The sequence below is a fragment of the Gymnoscopelus braueri genome (assembly GCF_963280865.1).
Source record: "Gymnoscopelus braueri genome assembly, chromosome: 11".
Classification (NCBI taxonomy): domain Eukaryota; kingdom Metazoa; phylum Chordata; class Actinopteri; order Myctophiformes; family Myctophidae; genus Gymnoscopelus; species Gymnoscopelus braueri.
In genome coordinates, this window is record NC_137613.1 from 55,874,405 (window position 1) to 55,895,850 (window position 21,446).

General features: G+C 40.0%; 1 protein-coding gene across 3 annotated transcripts in view; it reads left to right on the plus strand.

Moving 5' to 3' along the window:
- Window positions 1-21,446, plus strand: part of smad10a (SMAD family member 10a) — a 122,363-nt gene that overhangs the window by 60,819 nt on the left and 40,098 nt on the right. For 2 of the 3 annotated variants that reach the window (XR_013934049.1, XM_080442200.1), the window contains exons 4-5: window positions 17,301-17,475; window positions 18,455-18,478. Coding sequence is in view for 2 of the 3 variants with exons in the window: in XM_080442200.1 (XP_080298326.1) it covers window positions 17,301-17,475; window positions 18,455-18,478 (199 nt within the window). In the remaining variant the exon portion in view is untranslated. The remainder of the gene's footprint in view (window positions 1-17,300; window positions 17,476-18,454; window positions 18,479-21,446) is intronic. The other variant, XM_080442201.1, reaches the window with a different exon arrangement.

The following is a 21,446-nucleotide window of genomic DNA, read 5'->3' on the forward strand; positions in this document are numbered from 1 at the left end:
ACCGTAGTAGAGGTGAGTGAGATGTCACAATTATATCACAGGAATAAAAAAAATGCTAAAACCAGGGCAATGGTAAATGTATATTTATTTATATCTCATATTTATTTATTCAGTGTATATATGTGGCATTTGGTCTATATGATGATGATAAATGATTTGCTAAAGATGCACATAATATTTATAAAAGTATACTTTATGTTATTCTAGGGTTACAGGCTGAGGCGGCTGTGGAGGAGTTGGAGGGAGCGGTTGGAGCTGATGGCGGTGGTTGTAGAGGTAAGAATTATTATCACTGGAATAAAAAATGCTAAATCCCCACAGGGCAATGTAAATGTATTCTCTCATATGTATTTATTCTGTATATATATGCATTCATGTGATCTATATGATGATGATAAATGCTTTGCTAAATGCCTGAATTGATGTGTTATTGCAGGGCCAGCTGGGGATGAGATCGAGGGCGACATGGGTGGAGGAGAATCTGTTGGTCCTAGTCGAGGTGATATGTGTGTGTGTGTGTGTGTGTGTGTGTGTGTGTGTGTGTGTGTGTCAAAACAAATGTATTTTATGGTAATTATCTATTTCTATAATTCACAGGTGGTGGCAGGCCTCGAAAGGGCAAGGGTCCTCCCGGTGGTGGCAGGCCTCGAAAGGGCAAGGGTCCTCCCCGTGTGTGGCATGCCACAGGCTGGTGTCCTCGGGACATCCCCTTCTCAGCCGGGACTCCGGGTCCTCAGAATGCGGCTGCTGATCTGCAGTCTGATGACCCCCGTGGACTTCCTAGAGCTGCTGGTGTCGGATGAGATCCTGGAGGAGATCTGCGTCAAGACGAACCTGTATCACAAACAGCAGCCGCCCAGTGATCTGCAGTATGCCAGAGCAAAGGCCTGGAAAGATAATGATCTCACTGTAGAGGAGCTCAAGAACTTTCTAGGGCTCTTTTTTCTCACCGGAGTCAACCCAAAGCCGGACCTCGAGATGTACTGGTCCACTGACGAGTACCTGTCGTCCGCCGTCTTCGGCAAGGTCATGTCGCGGAACAGGTTCCAGCTCATCCTGAGTAACCTGCACTTCATTGACAACACCATGCCCCGCCTTGACCCTAAAGACAACCTCTGGAGAATCCGCCCAGTGCTGCAGTCCTTGCTGGCCAACTTCCAGGAAATGTATCTGCCGAAGGAGAACATCAGTATTGATGAGGGCATGCTGTTGTGGCGTGGACGCCTGGCCTTCAAAGTGTATGCCCCACAAAAGCCCGTCAAGTACGGCATCAAGTCATACATTCTGTGCGAGTCTGCAACCGGCTACCTCCACAACATGCAGCCGTACTGTGGCGTGAAGCACTCCCTACCTGACACTATAACCAACCTACTAGGTGATTTAGCAGGTTTAGGATATAGGCTATACATGGACAACCTCTACAACTCAGTGAAGACGTCCATTATGCTCCTGAAGAAGGGGACCTACGTCTGCGGGACTCTCCGTAGGAACCGAGGGCAGCCACCAGCCATCGCCGAGGTGACCAATGCGAAGCTGCCACTTGGGTCGTCCATGTCACGTCATCACGAGGGCGTGATGGTAGTGGCATGGCGACCCAAGAAAACAAAGATTGTCACCATGATCTCCACACTGCAACCTGATGAGATGCTGCCCGTGCCCTCGAAGGAGACACGGAAGAGGAAGAGGGTGACCGAAATGAGGCCAGTGTGTGTTACCGAATACAACAAGTACATGAACGGGGTCGACAGGCTGGACCAAAACCTCAGCTACTACATGTGCACCAGGAAAACCAGGAAGTGGACGAAGAAGTTCTTTTTTTACATGCTCCAGATATCCATGTTCAACGCCTTCATCATCTACAAGGCCAGGCACCCAGGCCGCATTCAATACTTCTTCTCCTTCATCATGGCAGTAGTGAAGTCCTGGACCACCCTCGGCCACCGTGGGGGAGTGGCCCCTCCTCAGGAGGGTAGGAATGAGGCCCCACCTCCTGAGGAAGGGGCCGAGGAAGAGGGTGAAGACCTTCCTCAGGAGGGTAGGAATGAGGCCCCGCCTCCTGAGGAAGGGGCAGAGGAAGAGGGTGACGCCGGTCCTCAGGAGGGTAGGAGTGAGGCCCCGCCTCCTGGGGATCGCCCCGGCAAACCAAATGTCCCACATGCTCGCCACCCAAGGCCACCAACGGTTGACCCTCGGTCCAGGCTGAATGGCAAAAGTAAAGATCATCAACTCATCCAATTCCCAAGTACTTCTAAGAAGTACACACAAAGGGTTTGCAGGGTCTGTGCCCGATCAAAGTGTGCAAAGAAGAAGCGAGGGAAGAACATACGGAGCGAGACAAGGTAGTGCAAATCCTGTCTTGTGCCCTTGCACCAAGACTGTGCATGGCGTTACCACAACGTAGATGACTATTAGTTTACGGGTCCATTTGGTTTCAGGGTAGACGCACGCTGAAGAACTTTATTTTTGTTTATTTGCACTAATTGCACCAATGTATTGATTTGAATGATTATTATTTATTGTTATTTGACGTAGTTACATTTAGTTTGAAATGACTTGCACTTTGTGCTTTACAGTGAAACGGCTGCTACTTTGTTCAACCTACCTCTACACACTGCCGTATGCACAACACTGTTTAGACTTTTTTTCTTTTTTTTTTGCACTAATTGCACCAATTTTTTGATGTTGAACTCCCTAGAGATTCACAAATTGTCATAAATGGCATAAAGAAAAAAAGGCAAGCTATAGATTTGTTGCTATGAATGTAGTATGTACTGCATGGTGTACTGTAGCTTGAGATTTTGACTGTGGCAAAACGTTTGGAAAAGGAAGCTCTCGATGACCTATGTGTTGCACTTTGAACTTGGAATTATTATTTGATGTAGTTACATTTAGTTTGAAATTACTTGCACTTCGTGCTTTACAGTGGAACGGCTGTACTTTGTTCAACCTACCTCTACACACTGCCTAGTATGCACAACACTGTTGTCTAGACTTTTTATTTATTTATTTTGCACTAATTGCACCAATGTTTTGATGTTGAACTACAGTATTCACAAATTGTGATAAATGGCATAAAGGAAAAAAAGGCAAGCTTGTAGATCTGCTACTTGTTGCTATGAATGTAGTTTGTACTGCATGGTGTACTGTAGCTTGAGATGTTGACTGTGGCAAAAAGTTTGGAAAAGGAAGCTCTCAATGACCTATGTGTTGCACTTTGAATTTGAAATTATTATTCTTTATTATTATTTGAGGGAAAAAAAAAGAAAAAAAAAGAAAGAAAAATGTTGTTTGAATTGAGCTGAAATAAGCTTGCACTTTGGAAACAGTGATAAATGTACAATCAAAGGCAGTTTTTTATTTTATTTTTATAAACAAGTATTGTTTACATGACGGATGTCAATGAAGGCGCAAAATAAATGTCAAACACTTTTGAAATCATTTGTATGCCTCTAAAGTGTGTGTCTTACTAAAATGCTCATAACTCTGATTCTAAACAAAAAGGTCTGTTTTTGGTGAAAACCAAGCTGTATTCAACTACCTCTAGCTAAAAAACGGAACATGCTATCAACTCACTTTGAAACAGATGAAAGAAGAGATTCTAAGCTTTGTTTTGAGATATTCCATGTGTTCATAGTCATAGCACAAAATATTCTGTGAGTCCTCAAAGATGAGTCAGAATGGTCAAAATGTCTGGCAGTGGGTAAGCCTTTTCTAGAAAACCCTATGGCAGTCAATGTGTTAAAGAAGATCTTGACAGATGGTCCCTGTTGCCACTAGATATGTCAAATAGAATTTAAATCATAAAAATGAACGTTCTACCCCGCTATTTGTATCTGTACCAATCACTACCTGTCCGAATCCCCTCTAAAAACTTAAATGAATGGAATGATGATTTCAAGATTGATTTGGAACAGTAAGAGACCCCGGGTCAAATATAAAACCCTACAATTACCCAAAGATAAAGGTGGATTCTCTCATCCATGTATGGAGGATTATTTTACTGCGGCCCAATTAAGACCACTGATATGCTGGTGCAACCCAGAATATTCAGCGAAATGGAAGGAACTGTAACTAAGTCAATTTGAGATACCTGCTCAAATCTAGGTGATACACTTCAATGGGCCCTTTACCAGAACAAAGTAAATAGGTGGACTAAGGTGGCACTGGGGACATGGTTTAGGATCTGCAAAAAACTGCGTCTTGATAATCATATACGAATATTGAAATGGGTGACATTTGACTCTGAGTTTAAACCATCCAATCTGGATAAGCGATATAGGCAATGGGCGGAAAATGGCATAACAGCTTATTGTACAATATTCAGCAGAGGCATTTTTGCATCCTTTAGTCAAATGTCAGATACCTATAATCTTGGGGAAATGACTTTTACAGATATCTCCAGGTCAGGGATTATGTCAATAAGGAAATTAAACAGTTAGAGGGTACAGAACCCAATCTGGTTAATTTGTTTATGAATGCGTACAAAAATAAGGATAGTAAACACCTCATATCACAAATGTATAACAGATTACAGACCTCTAAAGTTCACTCTACTACGAAAGTCAAACAGAAATGGGAGGATTGGAATGGTATTTGGGAAGGTCAAACAAGAACAACTAACTCAAGGGCTTGTCGGGAATTCGCCTGGAAGAATGCTATACGTTACTTTATCACCCCAAAACTGAAAAGTCATTTTCGGGGTTGTCAAGGACAGGGTCAATGTTGGAGGCAATGTGTTAAAGTGATGGCAGATCATTTCCACATTTTTTGGGACTGTCCTTTAATTCAACCCTTTTGGCAAGAGGTCAAAGAAATTAGTGCCATTTTTGGAATAGAAATGGATTGTTCTTTTGTTACAGTTTATCTGGGGAAAATCCCTGCTGAACTCATGAGCCAGGACTTATATCTGTATAAAATCATTTTGGTTGCCTGTAAGAAAGCCATCACTCGGAAATGGCTACAGTTGTCAATGAGATAGACTCTATGGAAAATCTGACCTTAGCGGAACAAAATGCGAAGAACTGGAAGAAATGGACTTCTTACTGTTTGATGAGAAATGTAACTCATTGATTGATTGTTAAAAAAGAAAAAAGAAAATATTTTAATCCGTTCATATGTTAATCCTTGTGTTCTATCGCCCACCTCAACACATTTTTTTTATGCCTTTTTGTTTGTCTTTACTTTATTTATTTTCATTTAATTTTATTTCTCTGTATGTGTCATTCTCATATTTGTCTCCGCCAGGCCGAAAGGCATGGCGAGAGTATGTTTTGCACCCTGTCCGTGTGTGTGTGTGTGTGTGTGTGTGTGTGTGTGTGTCCGTCCGTCCGTCCGTCCGTCCGTCCGTCCGTCCGTGTGTGTGTCCGTCTGTGAACAGCTAATCTCCCGCACCGTTGGCTTGATCGCAGTGAAACTGTGCACACACACTCCCTGGATGCCAATTCAGAACCTCTTTCCCAAAAAATTCACATGGGCCTGTTATAGCGCCACCAGGAGGCCGCTTTTTGCAAAACAAATGTTTTGACAGTACTCCTACAGGTTTTTTCCAAACATCACGCAAATCGGTACACAGTATCTCTATAGTCATTAAACGAAATTGGTCTTTCAGATTTTTCATATTCCATCCTGATTGGCTAAAAATGGCTTCCAAAGTGTAAAGGAGTGCTCCGTTTTGAACAAAATCCCTCAAATCATGAACACAGCATGCAATTTCCGTGAAACATTGCACTCACATTCCCACTATGCAGAGGAAGAAATGCCACTTGAACTTTTTTAAATCAGCCTCATGGTGGCGCTATAACAGGCCGATTCATGTTTTTACCTATAACTGCACCGATCTGTGTAAAACTCTGTATGCACACTCCCTAGAGGCCAAGGAAAAACCTTTGCACTGCATTTTCACGTCTGCCTTTTATAGCGCCACCAGGAGGCCGACTTATGTAAAACACATTTCTTTATATTACTCCTTCCGATTTTATCCAAAATTCACGCAAATCGGTACACATGATCTCTATAGTTATGTGATCAAGGTGAATCTGTTTGATTTTTCATATTCCATCCTGATTGGCTAAGATTCACATCTAAAGTTTGCAGTAGTGGCTTGTTTTGAACAAAATGCTGCAAATCATGAACGCAGCGTCCGATTGCGGTGAACATTTGCACGCATTTTCACATTATGTTGCGGAACAAATGCCACCCTTTTAAGATTGGCTTGTTATAGCGCCACCAGCAGGTCTAATTTAGCAAAACATTTTTTTTGAACAAAATGCCTGAATTGCCATGAATGCAGTGTCAGATTGCCGTGCAAGGCCTAAGAAGAAATGGCACCCTTTTCACACTGGCCTATTATAGCGCCACCAGGAGGCCACAATAACCTACCTGACCTGGCGGAGACCTGTGCTCCGAGGAGCACGTTTTCTAGTTGTTTCTTTGTTTGTTGAATTTTCTATCTGGAAAATTATTAAAAATAAGTTACAAAAAAAGAAACACATCAGGAGGTCTTAGATCAGGTCTTAGATCAGTCGTGGAAAAAGTACTTGCTTGTTTTACTTAAGTAAAAGTATCAATACTGCAATGTAGAAATACTCTGTTACAAAGCTTGTAGATCGGCTATTTTCAAATAGCCTATGTATAAAATAGGGCTGAAGTGGTTAATGTATATTTCATAATATCATAATTTATATCTGAAAAGTAACTAGCAACTAAAGTTGTCAAATAATTGTAGTGGAGTACTATATTTGCCTCTGAGATGTAGTGGAGTAGAAGTAAAAGTACTGAAAACTGGAAATACTCAAGTAAGGTAAAAATACATCAACAGTGTACTTACTTACTTTTACTTTACTTTATTTGTTTATTTAGACAGGACAGAGCATATTAATGAACGTCACATGAACGTAAATACACCGGATTTAGCAAAGATGCTAATTTTCATCCGCAGTCCTCACACAAAACATAAAAACAGAAAAACAATAACATCGGAAAACAGACAAACGGTGAAATACAATTACATTACATCACATAGCCTAAAAAAAACCTAAAATATGATCACAAATGGTTGCAGCTTTGGTTTTCAAGCAACCATCTTTTCACATTGAATTTAAAAGATGGAAATGTAGCACAATCCCTTATATGTAGAGGAAGGCCATTCCATGCTACACAACCCTGTACTGAGAGGACATTTTGACCGAAGGTTGTTTGCCGGTGCGGCACTTCACAATCTCCTCGAGTGGTTGCTCTGGTACTGATTCCTCTTTCAGGCTTCCTTTTAATGAATTCCCTTAGGGGGGGCGGGCACAGACCATGTAAGGTCTTGTATATGACCCCAACCTGTTTGAACTTTTTGAAATTGTCGAAGCTAAAAAAATTGAGCCTCCTGAGTATGTTACAATGATGATAAGAGTGAGGCTTCCTGTCAAACACCTTGAGCGCACTTTTGTAGAGCTGTTCGATGGGTTTTAGGATCGTCACGCCTGTGCAAGACCAGTTTGTAAAACAGTACTCCATGTGTGATAGGATCATACAGTGAAGATACGATCTGGCAGCTCCAACTGTCAGGAAGGGTCGAATTTGTTTAAAATTTTGAAGGTTGAATTTAATCGTATTTGTGACTTTCTTCACATGTTTTTTAAAAGTTAGGGTTGAGTCTAGTATGACTCCGAGGTACTTGAACTCTGGGACAAGTTCAAGTTCCTCCCCACCCAGAAACACATTTGAGGACTCCAACACAACTGGTCTTTTGGAGAAGGCCATGCAGACTGTCTTTTTGGCATTCAGGAGCAGACATGAATCTATAAGCCAGTCTTGAATGCTTGTCAGAGCTGAGGTTAAGATTATTGACACCTCTGCATAGCTTTTACCATGGGCAAGTACAACGGCATCATCTGCATACATCTGGACATGTAGATTATTACATACTTCAGGTAGGTCATTTATGTACAGTGAGAACAGAATTGGACCTAGTATTGAGCCCTGGGGGACACCGACCGAACAGGTGTGGTAGGGGGATTTAACACTGTTTACACTTACACACTGTTTTCTGGTGGATAGATAGGAACTAAACCATTGTATAGCTTCTGGGGAAAAATTAAAATGTGTTAATTTGGACAGGAGGACCTGGTGACAGACGGTGTCAAACGCCTTCTTGAAGTCCAGGAACACCGCCATTGCACAGGGAGCTCTGTTCAAATCACATTTCAATTTTTCTATGAATAGGCAGTTTGCTGATTCAGTGGAGTGAAAGGCCCGAAACCCAAACTGCATGGGATGCAGTGGGGTGTGGCCTTTGTCTAGATGTTTGATGATAGATTTGACAATCCACTTTTCAGCCACCTTTGATATAACTGGTAGGATGCTTATGGGTCTATAATTTGATATTTCAGTTTTAGCGCCAGATTTGTAGATTAGTGTTATTACCGCAACTTTCCATTGAGGAGGAACAGTGCGTTGTCTGATGGACAGATTTACCAGATGTGTGATCGGTGCCACCAGAGCATCTGCATTTGTTTTTAAAAAGTTTGTATCGAGCCCATAGGCATCCTTAGCTTTTGATGCTTTTAGTGATTTGATGATGTTTGCCACCTCGGTTTCCGTAATTTCCTCCAGATCGAAGATGGGGAGGTCTTTTTGGACAGGGCGGGGTACAAACTTTGATGGATTAAACATTTGTGTTATTTCTTTGACAGAGTTTAGAAAAAACATAATTAGGGTACTAGCAAGGGTTTGGGGATCTTTCACCAGGGTGTTGTCTATTTTTAGTTCTAAGCTATTATTGTTCTGTTTGTAGTATTTCCCTGTCAGTTTGTTTATGCACTCCCAGACTTTCTTACCATTTCCTTTTGCACTCTCTATGATATAGGTGTAAAATTTTGCTTTTGCCTTCCTTAGGAACTGGGTGACTTGGTTTCGTACATGGGCAAATTTCTGTCTGTCAGTTGTTAAACCAGATTTTAATGTCTGTTTAAGTAGTATATCTCTTTTTTTCATGAGAGATCTACAATTTTCATCAACCCAGGGTAGGGTAATTTTTTGCCCTTTCCTTTGTCTCCTCCTCCTGGTGAAAGATTCCATTACACTTTGTATTTTGGACAATAAAATACTGCATCCCATTTCAATATCATCACCACATGTGTAGATGTCATCCCACTCAACCCTTTTTAGGGCAACCTCAAAGCTGTGTTGTAGATTCTTTGGGATGGTGCTGACCATTGGTTGGGGCTGGGTTTTATTGAACCGTTGTTTTGAAAGTTTTCTGGCAAAAAATATTATATTATGGTCTGACAGACCTGTTAGGAAATTATATGTTTTGGTGATTCTTTCCACTTTGTTGGAAAACAGTAGATCAATTCTAGTTGCTGAGTGGCTAGTGATTCTCGTAGGCTGCTCTATCATTTGAGTGAGATTGTAGTAATCTGTTATTTGTTTGAGATTTTTCCTAATCTTCTTGTCATCCCAATTTACATTTATGTCACCGATTAATATTACCTCTTTGTTAAAGTCACAGGCTGTCAGAATAGATTTTAGTTGCTCATAGACTTCAGTACAGTACTTGAGTAAATATACTTAGTTACTTTACACCACTGATCAGGACCTTGTCAAACTATTTTAGAATCCACAACCAAAAGTACAAACAAGAGGTAAATATGCTTTACTGAGAGAGAGAGAGAGAGAGAGAGAGAGAGAGAGAGAGAGAGAGAGAGAGAGAGAGAGAGAGAGAGAGAGAGAGAGAGAGAGAGAGAGAGAGAGAGAGAGAGAGAGAGAGAGAGAGAGAGAGAGAGAGTGTGCATGCGTGCGTGCGTGCGTGCGTGCATTGTTGTGTCTGTGCCACAGGAAGGGGGTGGGTGTGTTTTCATGGGGTAAGAACTGTTTGGAGACAGTGTTCTGATTGACAGAGGACATCTGCTGTCACTTTCTGTCACCTTGTGGACACACAGGGCCAGGGGTCATTCTGCTCATACTTGTATCTTCTGTTCCTATGTCTCCATCTATTTTACAATCAGTTGTCATGTTAAAGATGGTGTCAGTGATATGTATTTGTAAATAAGTGTTAAATAACTTTATATTGTGATTGTAATCATTGCTATAGAGTGTTTGTTCAGTAACAGTGTTAAATAGCTCTATATTGTGATAGTAATCATTGCTATAGAGTGTTAGTTCAGTAACAGTGTTAAATAGCTCTATAATGTGATAGTAATCATTGGTATAGATAGCTCTATATTGTGATAGGAATCATTGATATAGAGTGTTTATTCAGTAACAGTGATAAATAGCTCTATATTGTTATAGTAATCATTGCTATAGAGTGTTTGTTCAGTAACAGTGTTAAAGGGACTACACCATGAATTTTAACTTTTCCTTCTTTTATGTGTTTTTGGTCTCCCCTATCTCTCTATCCCAAAAAATACCCCAGTTTGAGCACTCAGGCTTTCACAGCATATCTGGGGTTTTATGTAAATTGGTCTCAAAACAGGCCACGTGCCGCACGTGACGTCACAAGTGATACAATCCCTCCCGTTTTTCAGTTCCAACATATTTGTTTTTGCTTTTTCCACACAGAACCAGGAGATAACATGCATACAAACAAACTGGCTCAATAGCGCCACATGCCAAATCAGGACAATGTGGTATTGCAGGTGAAAGTGCTTTATAAGCCAGAGAGAAGTTAGTTGGAATGAGTATATCTGAGGCTTGATTTAGGCTCAAACCTTTTGAAAAACGTTTGAGGGACATAAACAATATGATATTAAATATATATATATATGTTTTTAAATGCATGGTGTAGATCCTTTAAATAGCTCTATATTGTGATAGTAATCATTGCTATAGAGTGTTTGTTCAGTAACAGTGTTAAATAGCTATAATGTGATAGTAATCATTGCTATAGAGTGTTTGTTCAGTAACAGAGTTAAATAGCTCAATATTTTGATAGTAATTATTGCTATAGTGTTTGTTCAGTAACAGTGTTAAAGGAGAGATCCGCCCATTTTAAGTGTTATCTTTGATGTGTCGCTAATCACTCACCATCATTGAAAGGGACGTTGAGTTATTCTAGAGAGTCCCCTGTCGTCCAGTCTGTCGACCCCCTCCGTTGGCATAATGGGAGCCTGTGTAAGAGTGAAAATCGTCTATTATAACCGATGCAAAGTTAGTTTTTTCTCTACTACTGCTCATCGTGGAGTCTCATGATACTCAAACGTGCACTGAATGTCGCGAACAAGCTATCGTTCGTGCAGAACGAGATGATGCTGGCTGCTTATTTCTTCCACAGACGCCAGGTTCTGTGGAAGAAACAAGCAACCTTTAAATAGCTCTATGTTTTGATAGTAATCCTATCCTATCCTATCCTACTACGTTAATCTTATCCTATCCTATCCTATCCTATCCTATCCTACTACTTTATCCTATTACTTTAATCCTATCCTATCCTATCCTACTACTTTAATTGATATTGATATTGATATTGATTGGCATGGCTTCCCTGATAGGCCAATCAGACCTTCAGCTTGACTGATTGATTGGCAGGCCTTCCTGATAGGCCAATTACACCCTCAGCTTGACTTGATTGGCAGGGCTTTGCATAATGTTTATGCAGGGCTTCGCATGACGTGTGTGCAGAGCTATTGTACAGTTAATATAAAACTACATCTCTTACTACAGGCTTGGCTGCTCAAAACCTTGAGGGTGGTAGGACAGCACATTCAAGATTTAAGATCCCAATCCCCATCTTTGAAGACTCTGTCTGTGCTATCAAAGCAGAGTCCTCTCAAATCAAATAGTACTTTATTGTCAGTTCACACTGAAATTCGTTTACGACATAGCAGCCATGTATGCAACACAAATACAAATACAAGTTACAGTGGAATGTCACAGGTACAAGTACACAGTTACAGCAAAACAAGGCACGCTGGGTCGCAGTGCAGCCGTTACAGCGCACCGAATTTAACTCCAAGAACTCAACCACAAGAACTCTGTGCCTATGGAATTCTTAAATTCACTGACACCCTCTGGAGTCCCTGACCATAATCTGAAGCTGAAACTAGGAGCCCCAGTCATGCTGCTTAGAAACCTGCAAGCAGGTCCCGAACACACTCTCAGGAACGGCACCAGAATGGTGGTGGTGCAGATGACGGACAAAGTCATTTAGTGTGAGATTGCAGCCAGTAGGGACAAACAAGGGTGAAAAAAACGTCCTCCCAAGGATCCCTCACCATGACAGAAGTGATGAGCTTCCCCTCACATTTTGCAGACGCCAGTTAGGTCAGGTTAGCTTTCTCTGTTACCATCAATAACGTTGTTCGCTCATGGCCAACTCTACACAGCCTTCTCAAGGGGAAAGAGAGCCAGCTCTGTCAAAGTTTTTATTGAGGGTAATGATGATGGAATTTTTATTTTTATTTTTATTATTATTATGCATACATCATAATTTAAACAATAAACATCTAGATGTGAGGGCCGCCCAAACCTCTAGTTATTGCTATAGACCAGGGGTCTTCAACAGGGGGTCCGGGACCCCTAGGGGGTCCTCAGTTACTACAGGCATAGTAATCATTCGCATCCATATTCTTGGGGGAACATTAGCTGAAAATAGCAGACGACACGTTGTGAGCTTGTAGATCGGCTATTTTCGGGGAAGAGGTTCGGTGTAGAGGGAAAAAAGAGCAGACCAAGTACCGAGCCAAAGGTCAAGTTTACAAAGTATTGAGGGTTTAAGTAGTTAAATGTCTGAAAACACACATTTAACATGATGTCTGAAAACACATTTGACAATGTAGTGGGGGTCCCTGCTTCATCTCTCTCTCAGCTAAGGGTCCTTCAACCCAGTGTGGTATAACTATGAGAGTGACGACACTAGCGTTGACTCCCATTGTAAGAATGGAATGCGGAAATGCTCTGTCTATCTCAATGAGGAAGTTCCAATGTTTGGAACAACAGCCCATAGCAACCCGCTTTGCGGCGAGATCAAAGCGTTGAGCGACTCTCTCTTATATGGCTCTTTTTCCAGTGGTGGAAAGTAACTAAGAACATTTACTTAAAGGGATATTTCACTTTCAAATAAAATAAACATTAAAAAAAATATTAAAAAAAAATTAAAGAAGTTATGGCAAAATCACGGCCCCCTCACACATTAGTAGGACACTCTAATGCGTGAGGGGGCCGTGAAGTGGAGTATCCCTTTAACTCATTCCCTGTTAATGACGTCTTTTGACAGCTGTAAATCGAGTGCCCACACTGCCAATGACGTCTTTTGACGTCTCTTAAAAAATATATATATATTATTATTATATAGCTTTTACTGCTCCATTCACTTCCCTGTTAAAATATTAGGGAAATATTCTGAATCTCTGCTCCTGTGTTTTACTACTACTTTTTGAGCGAAACATGCTATTTTCAACTTGGTATAACAAGCGAACAGGAATGATTTTCTTTCTTTTTTTCACGGAAGCACAGTGAAACCCTCCGTGATTAGCAACCATCAGGGGATCGATCATACTGGAGATAAATATTCTGTGACTACTTGAAAAGGTAAGAAAATCGCAAAATCCTGGCAGTGTGGGCTTTTTGGGCCATTTAGTGAATGGCAGTGAATGAGTAAGTCGACTACCAAAGATCTGCATTCGTGAATGCCCTACTACAAAAAAAATAAACATCTCTATGCTTTGCCACAAATTGCACCCTTCTACCATTCATATGTATTTGTGTAATTCACATTTTTATGCTATTCGTAATGACGTAATGCAATGTTGTCATATTTGTCAAAGTGCGCTATCACACTGTTTTCATATTGCTGCGCATGCATAATGTTTTTATAAGTAAGTAAGCCTTGGCAAGCCATGAGGCCCATAGGGCAGGAGCCTATCTCCTGTTTGAGGCGGCTTGATGTACAAGTACACCCCCTGGACATGGCGCTAGTATGTCGCAGGGATAATGTTTTTTATGTTGCATATGTTTTCATGTTGCGTGCGTGCATTCTTCAATTCGGAGATAGCTCTGATCGGTTGGTCTGTGGCTCCACAACAACCGGTATTAACCCATTAAAAACGGGAATGCGTCTGTGTAACCACTTAAACCATTATTTTATACTTTGGCTATTCAAAAATAGCAGATCTACAAGCTCATAGCACGGCACCGAGTGTCGTGCTACGACCTTATAGATCTGCTACTTTCTTTTTTTAACTCTCTCACTGCCAGACTTATTTCTGGCCTTGTTGACTTTAATTGTCTGCCTTTGAAAATACATAGTAAAAATATATATATATTTTTTTAAAGCGAACATTTTTAACTCAAGTCTTTGCTTCTGGGGGTCCCTGGAACAACATATTTTGAGATGGGGGTCCGCGGCCAAATACATATAATTTTGGGGGTCCTTGACATGAAAAAGTTTGAGAACCACTGATTATAGCGACATGTGGATTTAGAAGACATTTGTAGAATGTTCGGTCCGTAACACCCTTCTATCACGGAGCTCAGCAAAACATGCTGCTCTGCTCTGCTCTGCTCTGTAAAAATCAGAGCCACAGCTCTGGTTGAAAAGAAACGTAGCGAACTTATTCATTCAGTTCATTTAACTCAGAAAACGATTGTTCAAGCCTCTCCTATCTATGTTCAACCACAACAATTATTGCCACACGTGTGCACCTTTGACTGCAAGAGGTGTAGTGTCCTACCCATTGAGTTAAGGTCCTACCAAACTGTGGATATACTCGGCAACAGGAGGGACTGCTACTGTACCCTGGACTTCACGACACGTCTCCAATCTAAGTTGTTAAACAAACTACATTAATAAACTCACCAATAGTAAGTAAAGTAAAGTATTTACACACTGTAGTTGTCACCATTGAGCGTAGAGCGATTTTTTTTCTGCTTTAAAAAAAAAAGATAATCTTTCTGGCATGCTGCTGTTTCAGCGCCCCACCTACATTGAGTGACGTCACAACGTCACATACAGTATGAAATTATTTGACAACAATCAACCATGAATGGATTAGGAGAACTACCAACACCAGAGCTCACAGCTGCTTATCTGCTGTAGAAAAGCCACTGCTAAACAAAAATCTAAAAAATCTACAAAATAAATGTAAAACAATTTAAAAAAATTATATAAAAAGAAATATATCAGATATTCTAATATTCGACTCTTCTGTGAATGCACGCACGGAATTTATGGGTTTTTTAAAAAGCATCTTTGCCAATAACATTGCACTTTCAAACATGTAAAGCATTTATTTTCTTTAATGAAGAAAATACACAAATACACATCCACATGACGTTGTCAGCCAGGGAGAGGGGAGGGTGGTCGTGGGATGGTCAGGGGAGAAGCAAACCACGCCTACTTAGGAGACCATTGTTGGATTTGTGTACAATTTCGCCTCTAGTGGCTCCAATTGAGATTGTGTATCTTCCTAAATTAACAATCTTTGGTTATACTTGGGCCAATATGGGAACCCATCGTCCAAAAAAAAGGAATCGGAATCTTCTCGGAATCTGTTCTTGAGAGATTATACTTGGGCAGGCAAAGCATAAACAGCCAGAGACAAAGCTCTTGAATCTCTGGAATCTGCTCTGAATCTGTTCTTGAGAGATTATACTTGGGCAGGCAAAGCATAAACAGCCAGAGACAAAGCTGCCAGGGCCCTTATTTAAGGGATAGCCTTTTTGGGCAGTATACTGTAGGGTTTGTTGTCTTTAGTTTTGTCTTTCCATTTTTTTGCAAGTTATATTTATATAATTTTTTATTTAAAAGTATTTCACTGTTTACCTTCTGCATTGGACTGTTTCCTGGAGATTTTGAGAAAAATAAAACATCAAAATCTGTAATTCTGAATTTGTTGCTATTCTTTAATAGACAGCTTACAAGGCAAGCTCTTCAGATGGGGGTATTCCTATCAATAAACTATGTAAAGCATTCAGGTCATTCAATCGATCAACTTTTTAAATAAAGATGTTTACATTTATGTGCCTGGCCATTAGTTTTGGATCGTCTGCCTTGCGTTCCCTTTCCACTAATCTACAGTGGTGGAAAGTGGTGGAAAGTACATTTACTTAAGTACTTAAGTACACTTTTGAGGTAGTTGTACTTTACTTGAGTATTTCTAATTTCCAATACTTTTACTTCTACTCCACTACATCTCGGACCCAAATATTGAACTTTTACTCCACTACATTTATTTGAAAACTTTAGTTACTTCGTATATTTAGATTATTATAACAAAACATACATTAACCACTTCAGCCCTATATACCTTTTGGCCATTTGAAAATAGCCGATCTACAAGCTCACAAGCTTGTAGATCTGCCTAATTGCTCCCGATGAGCAGGTTGGTGCCTTTCATGGTTTCCTCTGCCATCAGTGTATGAATATGTGTGTGAATGGGTGAATGTAATGCACAATCTATGTAAAGCGCTTTGGATAAAATCGCTATATAAATGCACCATTTACCATTTACCATTTATTTTGATACCAATACTTGTGTACTTTTACATTTTGTCAATTTTGAATTCTGGACTACTTGTAACAGAGTATTTCTACATTGCAGTATCGATACTTTTACTTAAGAAAAAAAAAAACCAAAATTGTACTTTTTCCACCACTGCTAATCTATACAGTACCCCTGCGTCTAACTACAAGCTAAATGGCTGTCAAGAGGGGTTACTGCATGACACATCTGTCCCATTGGTTGGCACGGGGTCATGGTTCATTCATCAACGCAACGTAGGAGGGAAGCTACGCCTCTTGATGCACGCGGCTGTCTGACCGAACCTTAATTAAAGGAGTAGTTCACCCAAAACGACTTATTTTCTATCAATTACACAACCCATTAAGCCTTGAGTTCATAGAGATTTTTTAGTTTTTGACACAATACTAAGCCAATAATTTGATGGAAGAGTCTCCTTTGAGACTACAGAAAACAGAAAACACAGGAAAACTAAAATATCTCCATGAATTATATCTCCTACCAATATCTCCTCTTCCATCAAATCTTTGTCAGGGATGCACCGTTTTATCAGTCGTACATCGTTATCGACCGATACTCGTCTTGTTGTCTTCCATCAGCGTATCACTAAATAAAACATTCAGCGTTGCGAGTTGTCCCATGTCCCTCTGTTGTTTCATAAATCTATAGGATTGATTTCATGCTCATTATAATATGACAGTTATTTATTTTCTAATTTGTTTCCCTGGCACAAAAGGTGGGAATGTTTAACAACAAAAACAAACAAACAAAAAAACCTCGGTATCGGTACTGGTGCAGAGTGTCCCAGCTGGTATCATCCCTAAATGTTTTGTGGGTTTTTTTGGTTCGCAGGTGGCGGGGAGGAAAGGGTTCCCTCATGTTATTTATGCACGTCTGTGGCGCTGGCCCGACCTGCACAAGAACGAGCTCAAGCACGTCAAGTTCTGCCAGTACGCCTTCGACCTCAAGTACGACAACGTGTGTGTGAACCCGTATCACTACGAGAGAGTGGTGTCGCCCGGCATCGGTGAGTCTGCTCTCATTAAGGATGGGCAGTGTTGTGAAGTAACTAAGTACATTTACTCAAGTACTGTACTTAAGTACAATTTTGAGGTACTTTTACTTAACTGGAGTATTTCCAATTGTATATACTTTTACTTCTACTCCACTACATCTCAGAGGCAAATATTGTACTTTTATTCCACTACAATTATTTGATCAACCACTTTAGCCCTATGTAATACCTAGGCTATTTGAAAATAGCGGATCTACAAGCTCCGCGTTGTATTTTCAAACATTTTAGTACTTTTACTTCTGGTACTTTAAGTACATTTTGATACCAATACTTTTGTACTTTTACTCAAGTACATTTTGAATTCCAGACTTTTACTACATTCTACATTTCAGTATTTATACTTTTACTTAAGTAAAACATTTGAGTACTTTTTCCACTACTGGGGATGGGACGATAATCGTTATTATCCTTTATCGTGATAACAAAAGAAAGCGCTCACAATAATCATATCGCAGAGATTTCAATTTATCGCGAAGTTGTCCTCCATCATGCACTAGGATGAATGAGCTTTTGTTGAGCTGCAAATTCAGCACCGCCTGTAAAGAGAGCATTTGGTACGCTCTTACTTCACCCTGCACAAATCCATTCGCCAAAAATAGCAGATCTACAAGCTCACAACGCGTTGCAACGCAACGTGTTGTGAGCTTGTAGATTGGCTATTTTTGACGAGCGTTCCCCCCAGGATAGGGATGCTGGGGGTTCAAGAGGTTAACAAAAGTGGCATTTTAAGTTTTAAGCATATTTTCATTATTGCGATAATATCGTTAACCGCAATTATCTTTGCCACAATAATGGTGACGTGTAATTTTCATATTGTCCCATTCCTAGTCTGTTCTTATGTGCATCATCATCTGCAGTGATAAGTTAAAATATGGCGTTTTGTCTGTTTATAACGCTGTGTCTGCATTCTTCTTCTGTCCCGTCCTCCCAGTGGGTCTCAGTCTGCAAAACACAGGTGAGTTCTTACACTATGATAATAATAAGATTAATAAGATTATCACCTATATTACTCTACTTAATTAATTAATGCATCAATAAATACATAAACAAACAAACAAACAAACGAACAAACAAACAAACAAACAAACAAACAGGGTGTGTGGAGTCCGACTGCTCAGCACCTAACCAGTGGTGGAAAAGTATGTAAAGCAAGTACTGTAACTTACGTAAGTACAGTTTTGCTTTACCAGAGTATTTCCAATATTCAATATTTCTACTCCATTACATCTTAGAGCAAATATTGTACTTTTACTCCACTACAACTATAGTTACTAGTTACTTTGTAGATTCTGTTTATTATTACAAAACATACATTCGCCACTTCAGCTCTATATATAAATATATATCCGAAAAACAACAAAAACAACTTTTAAATTGTAGATCTGCTATTTTTTATATGAATACAGGTGTGCCTTGGGCACATTTGAAGGCAGAATGATTGCACTTCTTATGAAGAAACCAGTAAAATAATAGCCCAAGGCAGCAAGCGGTGCGGGCTCTTAACTCTATGTGCGGGCTACGGGGACGGTCCTGAAAGTGAGTGACAGGTGAGTCACAACGTTTTTTTAGAATCCGCTGGCTGCAAAAAACTGTGACCGCGCACAACCTGCGTTTAACAGCGGCCAGCCAACTCTTGGTGGGCGCGCTCCCACTTTTCTTTTACCTTTTATTTTACTTATTTTATTTTACTTTTATTTTACCTCTGGGGCAAAATCTGCCAATGCTTTGTCAATGTAAATGCGTGGATTCACGCAAGAGCGGATCTTTCCGCCTGTCGCGCAGACCTTGCGTTTATCTGCTCTACACGACTTGTCCATTAGAAGCAGAAAACTGCTGGAGGCAGGAGCTGATTTTCCCCCTCTGTCCAATCGGGTGAGTCGAAGGCGGACCGTCCCAAGACTCAGGAAGCACCATGGTGCTCAAGGCAGCAGGCGGTGCGGGCTACGGGGAGGGTCCTGAAAGTGAGGGACAGGCGCGTCACTCCCGTTTTTTTTTATCCGCTGGCTGCAAAAAACTGTGGCCGTGCACAACCTGCGTTTAACGCTAGCCGACCATGTTCTGGTGGGAGCGTGCCCTTAAGTTTGTCTACTAAAACTATGACGAAAAATGTTTGTCGACAACCTTTTTTCACTGACGAAAACTAAATAAAAACTAAATAAAAACGAGGCTATGATGACTAAAACTATGACTAAATATATTGACAATTTCGTCAACAAATAACAACTAGACTTAAACTAAAACTAGATGAAAATAGCCGAGCTAAGTATGCATCACCGAGCTATGACGCCATCAAGGCCTGCCAGCATCAACTTTAGTCGACTAAATCAACTGTAGATTTAGTCGACTAAAATCTATTTAGTCAACTAAAACTAGACTGAGGGTGCGGTCACACCGAACTTTAATTCTGCCTATATGTATTGATATTTTACTTAAGTAAAACATTTGAGTACTTTTTCCACCACTGCATATGACTGACTGGTAGTATAACACAGTGCTGCAGTGCCCCCCAGAGGACACTTGTAGGAAGTGATTGGTAGGTACGATTATTATTGGAAATCAAAAACTTTTTGGGTATTCATCTAATTTCAGCACCCCTGATATTTTTCCTATACATCCAAATTCAATGTAGCTGTGTAAATAAAATGCTTTTTAATTACCTCAATTAGCTTTCTTTTGGTAGAGAGCATGGATAATATCCTTTCCAAAACTCTACATGAGTGCATTTAGTGTTTCTCTGCTACTTTCTTTGTTAAAGGAGAATTCCGGACAAATTAAGTGTTATCTTTCATGTCTCGTTACTCACCTAGCGACGTAAAAAGTGGCGTTCTTTTTTTCCATATATTCCCCTGTCGTCATTTTTATGACGAACGATTTAACACTGGATGCTTGTTTCTTTCCAGAACCTGGCAACTCGTGTTGCCAGATTCTGGAAACAAGCAACCAGTGTTAAATCGTTCGCCATTAACGGCAGGCTCGCAGGAATTTTCAGCGCATGTTTGACTATCATGAGACTCTACAATGAATCGTAGTAGAGAAAAAAATAACATTGCGTCGGTTATAATAGACGAACTTCTCTAACCCTCGCGCTCCCATTATAACAACGGAGGGTGTTTAAAAAATGACGACAGGGGAATATATGGAAAAAAAGAACGCCACTTTTTACGTCGCTAGGTGAGTAACGAGACATGAAAGATAACACTTAATTTGTCCGGAATTCTCCTTTAAGATGAAGTTTATGGCTTATTTGCATGATGTAATGGAGAGAGACAGGAGCCAGTGATATCATGGCTGTCAGGTGTCCAAAACTCAACTAAATATATATGAAAGAAGCTGTGTTCCAATTTAGTTATTATTTAGTCACAAGCTCTTGTTAATACTTTTTATTGGTTCATTATTTATTAAAAAATAATAATATATATATATATATATATATATATATATATATATATATATATATATATATAGTCCATGAGCCAGACAAGATTTCATTATCGAAAGAGTGGGCAAAACCATACCTATATTAAATTGTTCATAGGGTCAATACGAGTAAATAAATATATGATAACCTTTCCACAGGAGCAGCTTTTTCATGGTTATCACACATTTTGTTATTTTCCCCATACGTACATGACAGGTGAAAAAATGACAAAATTTAAAACAGAGTTATCATAATGAAACTTCCTGAGTTGATTACTTACATGAAGACAATGATTTATCGTATTACAAGTTTTCTGAAATTGTATATTTAAATATGCAAATTAGGCATTAGGAAAATATGCCTGAATTTGCATAACTTTCCAGAATCAACATTGGAACATTGGACAAAGCCAGAGTCAACATTCTTATTTCATTTTGTTAAGATGTTGGAGTCAAAGGTTTTTAACAAGCGAATATTCAATATCTGGCTCAATTTTGGGGCTCTG